Below are 12,000 nucleotides of genomic sequence, written 5' to 3' on the forward strand. Positions count from 1 at the left end.
ACAAATTAAATGAAGGATATAGATTTCATTGAAAGCAGGTGCTTCCACACAGGTGTGGTTCCTGAATTAATTAGTTAAGCAATTCATGTCCCATCATGCTTAGGGTCATTTATAAAAATGCCCAGTTGCCCATTGATTTGGCTATTATGGCTAGAACAAGACATCTCAGTGACTTTGAAAGAGGGATCTGAAGCATGCATGCATGCATGCATGCGTGCGTGCGCGTGCGTGTGCGTGTGTTGTGTGTTTTCATTAAACGTTTTCCGTTTGGAGTAAATGGTGTCTGGTGCAACAGAATGCAAAACTTTTTGCAACAGGATTGGCATAATGAATACATCCCTGATCTCAAACCAACTGAACACTTAAGGGAGATTCTAGAGTTGTATTACATCCCTTTTCACTTGGTTGGTTTTGCACATATAAATGGAATCCCTAGAACAGGCATTTGGAGTGTATCCCAGAAGAAGAAAAAAATAAAGATTGTTGATGGTAAGTGGATGCTTCTTAACCTTCTGTGTACAACAACAACAAGAAAAGTTGCAGCCCTCCAATAGAGTTCCAGTTATCTATGTGCATTGAAGCTGTTCTGGCGGCCCGTGGTGCCCCAACACCCTATTAAGACGCTATGTGTTTCCTTTATTTTGGCATTTACCTGTATATTAAAGTGGTGAGCTCTATTCTTGAAGTGATGTGAGATGGGCTATAAAGCCTGCTATTTTCATTCTCCAGTCTCAGTCTGTCTTGAGAAGTCTATTAATACTATGTCTGGGCTTTATGAGACCGCTGGACGACAGTGGTAGCCTACAGTAGTTGGTCTGAGATTCGATATTCGCCAGACATTCGGAACTTCAATAGTTAGCGAACAATTTGAGCTATATACCTCAGGTTATTTACGAAGAGAAAAAAGTGTACAACATTGCACAGGTTTTATTATTTTCATAATCACACGGAAACGGTGGAGGCAGCCTGTAACACTGTCAATGTAACTAGTTAGGGACCGTCAACAAAGTGCATGATCACTATTTACACATTTCAATACTTCTTCTACCAATAACATACCAACCTCATTTCAACTGTTGATTATTCCTAACAAAGAGAGGCATGGTGCACATGCCTTTGGATTTCTCATAACATCATTCCCAGTTATAAATACACTACCATTCAAAAGTATGGGGTCTCTTGGAAATTTCCTTGTTTTTGAAAGAAAAGCAAATTTTTTTGTCGATTAAAATAACATCAAATTTATCAGAAATACAGTGTAGACATTGTTAATGTTGTAAATTACTATTGTAGTTGGAAACAGCTGATTTTTAATGGAGTACCTGCATAGGCGTACAGAGGCCCATTATCAGCAACCATCACTCCTGTATTCCAGTGGCACGTTGCGTTAGCTAATCTAAGTTTGCTAATCCAAGAAGGCCAGCAAACCGGAGTCGCCTCTTCACTGTTGACGTTGAGACTGGTGTTTTGCGGGTACTATTTAATGAAGCTGCCAGTTGAGGACTTGTGAGGTGTCTGTTTCTCACACTAGAAACTGTAATGTACTTGTCCTCTAGCTCAATTGTGCACCGGGGCCTCCCACTCCTCTTTCTATTCTGGTTAGAGCCAGTTTGCACTGTTCTGTGAAGGGAGTAGTACACAGCATTGTATGAGATCTTCAGTTTCTTGGCAATTTCTCGCATGGAATAGACTTCATTTCTCAGAACAAGAATAGACTGAGGAGTTTCAGATAGAAAGTGCTTTGTTTCTGGACATTTTGAACCTGGAATCAAACCCACAAATGCTGATGCTCCAGATACTCAACTAGTCTAAAGAAGGCCAGTTTTATTGCTTCTTTAATAAGAACAGCATTTTTCAGCTGTGCTAACATAATTGCAAAAAGATTTTCTAATGATCAATTAGCCTTTTAAAACGATAAACTTGGATTAGCTAACACAACGTACCATTGGAACACAGGAGTGATGGTTGCTGATAATGGGTCTCTGTACGCCTATGTAGATATTCTATAAAAAAATCTGCCGTTTCCAGCTACAATAGTCATTTACAATATTAACAATGTCTCACCACGCTGCACCTTGGTCCTCTTCTTTTAACGGCCGTGACAGAACTTCCCACCAACAAAGGACCGAGCAGCGTGGTAAGGAAGAGCAGCATGTCCAGGATTCATGGACTTGGGAGGAAATCCTGGACGGGAAAGGACCCTGGAGGTAGGCTGGGGAATATCACCGTCCGAAAGAGGAACTGGAAGCAGCTAAAGCTGAGCGGCGGCGATATGAGGAGGCTAACCATCAAAGCAGGCATGAGAGGCAGCCCCCCCCCCCCCTAAAAAATGGGGGGAGGCACACCGGGAGTGTGGCAGAGTTAGGATTCAGACCTGAGCTAACTCCCTGTGCTTACCCTGGCGAACATGTGACTGGTCAGGCACTGTGCTATGGGGTGATGCACATGGTGTCTCGAGTGAGCATTCACAGTCCAGTGTGCTCTGTGCCAGGGTCCAGCATTTGCCGGGTGGAAGTGCTCATCCAGCCAGAATGGGTTGTGCCAGCTCTGCGCTCAAGACGCCTGTGCGCCTCCACGGCCCAGTGTATCCGGTGCCTCTGCCAAGGATAAAGCCTCCGGTATGTCTCCCCAGCCTGGTGAGTCCTGTGCCTGCTCCCAGAGCCAGGCCTCATGTGTCTCTCCATTCCAGTGATGTTCCATGGCAAGAAGCCTCCAGTGATGATCCATGGCACGAAGCCTCCAGTGATGATCCAAGGCACGAAGCCTCCAGTGATGGTCCATGGAAAGAAGCCTCCAGTGATGTTCCATGGCACGAAGCCTCCAGTGATGTTCCATGGCACGAGGCCTCCAGTGATGATCCATGGCACGAGGCCTCCAGTGATGAGCCATGGCACGAAGCCTCCAGTGATGATCCATGGCACGAAGCCTCCAGTGATGATCCATGGCACAAAGCCTCCAGTGATGATCCATGGCACGAAGCCTCCAGTGATGATCCATGGCACGAAGCCTCCAGTGATGATCCATGGCAAGAAGCCTTCAGTGATGATTCATGGCACGAAGCCTCCAGTGATGATCCATGGCACGAAGCCTCCAGTGATGATCCAAGGCACGAAGCCTCCAGTGATGGTCCATGGAAAGAAGCCTCCAGTGATGATCCATGGCACGAAGCCTCCAGTGATGATCCATGGCACGAAGCCTCCAGTGATGATCCATGGCACGAAGCCTCCAGTGATGATCCATGGCAAGAAGCCTTCAGTGATGATTCATGGCACGAAGCCTCCAACGACGGCCTCAAATCCGGAGCCTCCAGTGACATCCTTCAGTCCGGAGCCTCCAGCGACGTTCTTCAGTCTGGAGCCTCCAGCGACGGCCTCCGGTCCGGAGCCTCCAGAGCTGGCCTGCAGTCCGGAGCCTCCAGAGACGGCCTCCAGTCCGAGGCCCTCAGCGAGGGTTCCCAGTCCAGGGCCCGCAGCGAGGGTCCCCGCACTAGTGGTGCCACCAAAGTGGGGTGAGCCAGTGGTGGAGCGGGGTCTGTGTCCCGCACCTGAGCCGCCACCGTGGATTGATGCCCACCCAGACAATCCCCTATTTTGATTTTGATTTTGACTGTCACGCCCTGACCTTAGAGATCCTTTTATGTCTCTATTTGGTTTGGTCAGGGTGTGATTTCGGGGTGGGTATTCTATGTTCTATTATTTGTATTTCTATGTTTTGGCCGGGTAGGGTTCTCAATCAGGGACAGCTGTCTATCGTTGTCTCTGATTGAGAACCCTACTTAGGTGGCCCTTTTCCCACCTGTCTTTGTGGGAAGTTGACTTTGTTATGGCACATAGCCTTTAGCTTCACGATTTGTTTTTTTTTAGAGTTTATATTGTTTTGTAAGCTCACCACGCTGCACCTTGGTCCTCTTCATTCAACGGCTGTCACAAGTAGTGTATGCATGTGTATATATATATACAGTACCAGTCAAAAGTTTGGACACATTATTTTCTACATTGTAGAATAGGAGTGAAGACATCAAAACTATGAAATAACACATGTGGAATCATGTAGAAACCAAGTGTTAAACATATCAAAATATATTTTATTTTTGAGATTCTTCAAAGTAGTCACTTTGTATATCACATCCTTGCACACTCTTGGCATTCTCTCAACCGGCTTCATGAGGTATACATTTCAATTAACAGGTGTGCCTTGTTAAGAGTTAATTTGTGGAATGCATTACATTCTTAATGCATTTGAGCCAATCAGTTGTGTTGTGACAAGGTAGGGCAGGTATACAGAACATAGCCCTATTTTGTAAAAAACAAAGTCCATATTATGGCAAGAACAGCTAAAATTAGCAAAGAGAAACAACATTCCATCATTATTTTAAGACTTGAAGGTTAGTCAATCCGGAACATTTCATAGAACTTTGAAAGTTTCTTCAAATGCAGTTGCAAAAACCATCAAGTGCTATAATGAAACTGTCTCTCATGAGGACCGCCACAGAAAGACCCAGTTACCTCTGCTGCAGAGGATACGTTCATTTGAGTTAACTGCACCTCAGATTGCAGTCCAAATAAATGCTTCACAGAGTTCAAGTAACAGACCCATCTCGACATCAACTGTTCAGAGGAGATTGTTTGACTCAGGCCTTCATGGTCGAATTGCTGCAAAGAAACCATTACTAAAGGACACCAATAATAATAAGAGACTTGCTTGGGCCAAGAAACACGAGCAATGGACATTAGACAGGTGGAAATCTGTCCTTTGGTCTGATGAGTCCAAATTTTTTGTTACAACCGCCATGTCTTTGTGAGACGCAGAGTACGTGGACAGATGATCTCAGCATGTGTGGTTCCCACCACGAAGCATGGAGGAGGAGGTGTGATGATGTGGGGATGCTTTGCTGGTGACACTGTCTGTGATTTATTTAGAATTCAAGGCACTTAACCAGCATTTCACCACAGCATTCTGCAGCAATATGCCATCCCATCTGGTTTACGCTTAGTGGGACTATCCTTCGTTTTTCAACAGGACAATGACCCAACACACCCCCAGGCTGTGTAAGGGCTATTTGACCAAGAAGGAGAGTGATGGAGTGCTGCATTAGATGACCTGGCCTCCACAATCACCTGACCGCAAACTAATTGAGATGGTTTGGGATGAGTTGGACCGTAGAAGCTCTATTACGAGGCGCCTCAGTCTTCATAGTAGGTAAGTAATGTAATGTACTGTGTTTTCAGTGAAGTTAAGGCTTCTGTTTGTAATAATCCCCAAGTAATTGAAACTGCTAAACCTCTCTACCTGTCCTCAATTGAGGGTCAACTGAGGCTATGAAATCAGCCTTCTTTCTGAAGTCAAAGAGGACCTCCTTTGCATTCTTCACACAGTGATTTGCAATGTTTCAACCTAATGTATTGTTTTGTGTCTTTTGTGAATGGTGTATAACTATTTAATATAATTGCTTGCATTGCTTATTACATGTCTATCACATGTCATTTACCCATTTGTGATGCATCTTTATTTCTTACTTTATTCCATGTTCCCAGACACTATGCCGATGATCAATGTTACACTGGAAACCTGACTCAGTCATTCTTCCCCTCTGTCCTAACTTATCCCTTAAGTCTGTAGCTTGCCAGCACTAGCGCCTATTTCTGTCATTCTTCAATAACTGTTTTGATAAATCAGTATGTTCATTGGCATCAAATACGATTTCTTTGGATCAATAGAAAGACAGAAAATAGATCTATTCCCGCCGGTGAAATGATGGCACACATTTATCAACACAACATTAGCCAACTTCTGGAGTCTACACAGAATAACTAATAGAAAAGCGGAAACACAAACCTTTTCATATTCAAACTACAGAAGGACTTGAAAGAGAAATATACCACTAGAAAGTGCATTTAAATAATGATTTAAATTGAACAAAACACATTTAACAAACTACAGAATTCCAGCAGCACACTAAAAACACATCACAACACATCACAGAAACTCAAACTACAGAATTCCAGCAGCACACTAAAAACACATCACAACACATCACAGAAACTCAAACTACAGAATTCCAGCAGCACACTAAAAACACATCACAACACATCACAGAAACTCAATTGCAAATGAGAGTGGGTTATGGTTGTACACTCTTAGGAAAACGGGTGTTAAGTAGAACATCTTAAAACTACAGTCTAAAACTACCCAAGGACAATTAGTTGTATGCACAGAGCATCATGGGTAATGTTGAGATGACCAGTTGAACTTATTCCTGCCTCCCGTCACATCATTATTGAATTGTTATAAAGATGTGGTTATGAAACCCACAAGACATAACACATCAAATTATGATTAAAAACAGGTTGATATTTTTTTGTTGAAAATAGGAAAATAAATACGGGTCTGGGGTTGGGTGTGTGAAGGGAGGTGGTTGCAAAAAGGTCACGGGTCAATGAGGTGTAAACAAGGTCCCAGTATGAAAACAAATACATTAAACAATTACTCAATCAAAGAAAGCCCTTTTTACATCAGCAGTTGTCACAACGTGATATACAGAAACCCAGCCTGAAACCCAAAAGAGCAAGCAATGCAGATGAAGAAGCACAGTAGCTAGGAAAAACTCCTTTGAAAGGAATCTAAAGCGTAGCTAGGCTCCGAGGGGTGGCCAATGCTCTTCTAGCTGTGCCGGGTGGACATTTTAAGAGTTCATGGTTATTAAGGCCAGATCATTATTCAACACGTTCAAACATTCATAGATGACCAGCAGGGTCGAATAGTAGCCACAGAGGTTATAGACCGTGCAACAGTTCAATATCTCAGGAGTAGATGTCAATTGACTTTCAAATCGGAGCAGTCAGAGGTTGAGACAGCAAGTCTGAGAGAGAGAGAAATAGAGAGAGGGTTGAATCAGCAGGTCCTGGAGGTAGCAGGTTCCATAGTAACAAGCAGAACAGCAGAACTGGATTAGCATCACGACCAGGTGGACTAGGGGCAGGTGCAACCAGGAGTCGTCAGGCCAGGTAGTCCTGAGGCATGGTCATAGGGCTCAGGTCCTCTGGGAGGGGAGACATAAATAGAAACAGAGAGATAGAGGGGGATCAGCAGGAGCATGCCTAAGATCACGAAGTACACAAGATAGGACAGACTGACCCTTGCCCTCCGGCACATAGGATACTGCAGCATAGATACTGGGGACTGAGACGGGCGGTTGGGCGACACTGTGGCCTCGTCCAAAATTACTACCATGAGACAAGGCCGAGTATAGCCCAGGAAGATCTCCCCCACCACACTAGCGTTAGGGGGGCGTAAAACCGGAGGAAGATTATGTCAGTGACTCAACCCACCCAAGGGAGTTGAGTGTAGTAAACAAAGCCTGCCATGACATGATGCGCCCTCATAGGGATAGCATGGAAGAGCCTGAACAAGCAGGTGATTCCGTAATAGAGGAAGAGAATTCCAGGACATCGTGGGGAGCCGGCCAGGCAGAGACAGCAAGGGTGGTTCCTCTCACCAGTGACTTGCCATTCACCTTCGCACCCCTGAGCCAGACTAGACTCAATCATAGGACCTACTGAAGAGATGAGTCTTCAGTAAAGACTTAAAGGTTGAGACCAAGTCTGCTTCTCTCACATGGATTGGCCCTTCCCTAAAAGTGACCCTCTATAGGAGAAAGCCTCCAGAAGTTTCCTTCATAATTATAGAGACAATAAGGAGGCCTGAGTCTTGTGACCGTAGTGTACGTGTAGTGTACGTGTACGCATGGCAGGACCAAATCAGGGCGATAAGAGAAAGGAGAAAGTCAATGCAATGATTTATAGGTTAACAGTAAAACCTTGAAATAAGCACTGGCTTTAACAGGAAGCCAGAGGCTAGCACTGGAGTAATGTCTTTTTTTTAAGAAATGGGAGACTGGGGAAGAGTGGAGGGTAACATACAGTGAGGGGAAAAAAGTATTTGATCCCCTGCTGATTTTGTACGTTTGCCCACTGACAAAGAAATGATCAGTCTAAATTTTAATAGTAGATTTATTTTAACAGTGAGAGACAGAATAACAACAAAAAAATCCAGAAAAACGCATGTCAAAAATGTTATGAATTAATTTGCATTTTAATGAGGGAAATAAGTATTTGACCCCCTCTCAATCAGAAAGATTTCTGGCTCCCAGGTGTCTTTTATACAGGTAACGAGCTGAGATTAGCAGCACACTCTTAAAAGGAATGCTCCTAATCTCAGTTTGTTACCTGTATAAAAGACACCTGTCCACAGAAACAATCAATCAGATTCCAAACTCTCCACCATGGCCAAGAACAAAGAGCTCTCGAAGGATGTCAGGGACAGGATTGTAGACCTACACAAGGCTGTAATGGGCTACAGGACCATCGCCAAGCAGCTTGGTGAGAAGGTGACAACAGTTGGTGCGATTATTTGCAAATGGAGGAAACACAAAATAACTGTCAATCTCCCTCGGCCTGCAAGATCTCACCTCGTGGAGTTGCAATGATCATGAGAACGGTGAGGAATGAGCTCAGAACTACACGGGAGGATCTTATCAATGATCTCAAGGCAGCTGGGACCATAGTCACCAAGAAAACAATTGGTAACACACTACACCGCGAAGGACTGAAATTCTGCAGCGCCCTCAAGGTCCCCCTGCTCAAGAAAGCACATGTACATGCCCGTCTGAAGTTTGCCAATGAACATCTGAATGATTCAGAGGACAACTGGGTGAAAGTGTTGTGGTCAGATGAGAGCAAAACGGAGCTCTTTGGCATCAACTTAACTCACTGTGTTTGGAGGAGGAGGAATGCTGCCTATGACCGCACGAACACCATCGCTACCGTCAAACATGGAGGTGGAAACATTATGCATTGGGGGTGTTTTTCTGCTAAGGGGACAGGACAACTTCACCGCATCAAAGGGACGATGGACGGGGCCATGTAGAGTCAAATATTGGGTGAGAACCTCCTTCCCTCAGCCAGGACATTGAAAATGGGTTGTGGATGGGTATTCCAGCATGATAATGACCCAAAACACACGGCCAAGGCAACAAAGGAGTGGCTCAAGAAGAAGCACATTAAGGTCCTGGAGTGGCCTAGCCAGTCTCCAGACCTTAATCCCATAGAAAATCTGTGGAGGGAGCTGAAGGTTCGAGTTGTCAAACATCAGCCTCGAAACCTTAATGACTTGGAGAAGATCTTCAAAGAGGGGTGGGACAAAATCCTTCCTGAGATGTGTGCAAAACCTGGTGGCCAACCGCAAGAAACAGCTGACCTCTGTGATTGCCAACAAGGGTTTTAAAACCAAGTACTAAGTCATGTTTTGCAGAGGGCTCAAATACTTATTTCCCTCATTGAAATGCAAATCAATTTATAAAATTTTTGACATACGTTTTTCTGGATTTTTTTGTTGTTATTCTGTCTCTCACTGTTCAAATAAACCTACCATTAAAATAATAGACTGATAAATTCTTTATCAGTGGGCAAACGTACAAAATCAGCAGGGGATCAAAAACTTTTTTCCCTCACTGTAAATGTTGTCTGAAGAGATGCTTTGTGAGTCTGTTTTTTAATGTGCATGCAGATTGATGGATGTTCCAGGAGTTTCAGAAGTGCAGTTGAGCTGAAGGCACTGAAGACGAGATCAACACTGTCCAGGAGTCTGGTGTTGCAGGAGATAAGGAAAACGGAGTCAGATGAGTACACTCTTGGAAAAAAGGGTTCCAAAAGGGTTCTTCGGCTGTCCCCAATCGGAGAAGCCTTTTTTGATTCCAGGTATAACTATTTTGGGTTCCATGTAGAACCCTCTGTGGAAAGGGTTCAACATGGAACCCAAAAGGCTTCTACCTGGAACCAAAAGGGTTCTATCTGGAACCAAAAAAGGTTCTTTAAAGGGTTATCCTACGGGGACAACCGAAGAACCATTATTGGTTCTAGATAGCACCTTTTCTTCTAAGAGTATGTGACAGGGGATTTAGGTGTGCAGCATGTCAGAGAGGTAAGAAAGCCAGGACATGGAGAGATTTGTAGGTGAACAGTGGAGTCAGTGGAGAGCGGATGTGATGTGTTCCCAGGTTTTGGTGCGGATGTAAGGAAGTTTCGGTTTCCAGTGGTTGAAGAGCTATTGATATTTTAAAGTTTCAAATATTTATATAAAATTGTGTAAGTGCTTTGCTTTATGTGGAAAGCCAAATGGTGTGCAATGTGTGTTCCTATCCTGTGAACAATACAACATTGGTTTGAGATGCCTAGGTCATGTGATCAAGGACATGGCACCATCTCAGCTGCTTCTCTAGTTGTAAATGACATATACTGAACAAAAATATATACGCCGCATGCAACAATTTTACTGAGTTACAGTTTATGTAAGGGAATCAGTCAATTTAAATAAATGAATTAGGCCCTAATCTATGAATTTCACATGACTGTGCAGGGTCCGCCCTTCCAGGCCCACCTTGGCTGGGGAGCTAGTCCCAGCCAATCAGAATGATGTGGAGGTCCTGGGCTGGCGTGGTTACACGTGGTCTGCAGTTGTGAGGCCAGTTGGACGTACTGCCAAATTCTCTAAAACGGCTTATGGAAGAGAAATGAACATTAAATTCTACCTCAAAACGTACTTACTTCCTTAAAACGTATTAAAGACTTCCTTAAAACGTATTAAAGCATTGTTGGTTAAGGGCTTGTAAGTAAACGTTTCACTGTAAGGTCTACGCGTCCTTGGCATTGTGTTGTGTGACAAAACTGCATATTTTAGAGTGTCCTTTTAGGTGCACCTGTGTAATGATAATGCTGTTTAATCAGCTTCTTGGTATGCCACACCTGTGTAATGATAATGCTGTTTAATCAGCTTCTTGGTATGCCACACCTTTCAGGTGGATGGGTTATCTTGGCAAAGGAGAAATGCTCACTAACAGCAATGTAAACAAATTTGTGCACAAAACAAAACAAGCTTTTTGTGCATATGGAACATTTAAGGGATCTTTTATTTCAACTCATGAAACATGGGACCAACACTTTACATGTTGAGTTTATATTTTTGTTTTAATATTGTTAATGCACTAAACAGGAAACAGCACTGCGCTGCACTTCATATTGATCTGTCGAAAGCATTCGATACAGTTGATCACGCACTCCTGCTACGGATGCTATCGGGAAATTGGTTTAGACCAAGCGGCCTCCTCGCATTGCTTGAATGGTTGTTTTCAGAGCACCATTGGAAATGAGACCCTGGTCTCAATGGTGTTAAAGGTTAATAAATACATTTAATCAATTCAACAATGTATTCTCACAAAAATGTATGGTTTATAAAATGTCATGTTTATTAACGTTACATAGATGTTCCGTAGGCAATTACACATTTTTCACAAGAGTTTGGGGACGACAATCAATGGTTAGCAAAAACCACAAAAGTGGTCCGAATCTCTAAAGACAATCACTGGACAAACCACACACCCTCTAACATGTGCACAAACCTGCAATGAAAAGTACTAAGCAAAAACAAATGGGACTTTGTGTATGCAATATTGATTCCCATTCCAGTGTACATTGAAAAATGGGCATGCATTACTTGTTTTGTCTTCATAAAGTGCCACCTTTTTACTGTCAGACATGCTAAAAAGTAACACTTGGTCACCTCAATGTTGAATAATATAATAACTAGGAAGGAGTTGTTGTGACCTTCGAAAAGGGAGAGACCTTGTAACAAGAGCCCATGTTTAGCACATGCTCTGCTGAGTCTGCATCCCAAATAACACGTATATAGTGCAATACATTTGTCCAGAGCCCTAGGGGCCATGTCAAAAGTAGTGCACTAATATAGGTAATAGGGAGGCAACCACTGGCTGGACAACCTCAGCAGCTTCATACAATACAGGTGGCAGGAGCATTCAAGTTACCATACAACCTGCATCCCAAACAGCACCCGATTTCCTTCATAGTGCACTACTTTTGACGAGGGCTCTGGTCGAAAGTAGTGCATAATAAAGAGAACAGGGTGCCATTTGGGACAAACCCAACATGA

The 12,000-nt window shown here is 43.6% G+C and overlaps 1 protein-coding gene across 1 annotated transcript; it reads left to right on the forward strand.

Annotated features, from left to right (window-relative positions):
• The first annotated feature begins 2,165 nt into the window (after positions 1-2,165).
• Positions 2,166-3,594, forward strand: LOC149984093 (uncharacterized). Its single transcript, XM_090230787.1, has 4 exons — positions 2,166-2,207; positions 2,492-2,636; positions 2,690-3,255; positions 3,331-3,594. Exons 1-4 carry the CDS (start codon positions 2,166-2,168, stop codon positions 3,592-3,594), a joined length of 1,017 nt encoding a protein of 338 aa, XP_090086913.1.
• The last annotated feature ends 8,406 nt before the right edge of the window (positions 3,595-12,000 follow it).

This window comes from Oncorhynchus mykiss, chromosome 4 (assembly GCF_057628025.1).
Source record: "Oncorhynchus mykiss isolate SJ-2025 chromosome 4, ASM5762802v1, whole genome shotgun sequence".
NCBI lineage: Eukaryota > Metazoa > Chordata > Actinopteri > Salmoniformes > Salmonidae > Oncorhynchus > Oncorhynchus mykiss.

Excerpts from the sequence above, each read along its gene's own strand:
- LOC149984093 (XM_090230787.1), top strand. The coding sequence starts at position 2,166 with ATGGACTTGGGAGGAAATCCTGGACGGGAAAGGACCCTGGAG. Across the intron at positions 2,637-2,689 it reads CGGTATGTCTCCCCAGCCTG|TGATGTTCCATGGCAAGAAG; the intron begins GTGAGTCCTGTG and ends TCTCCATTCCAG. Across the intron at positions 3,256-3,330 it reads TCCATGGCAAGAAGCCTTCA|CCTCCAGCGACGTTCTTCAG; the intron begins GTGATGATTCAT and ends TTCAGTCCGGAG.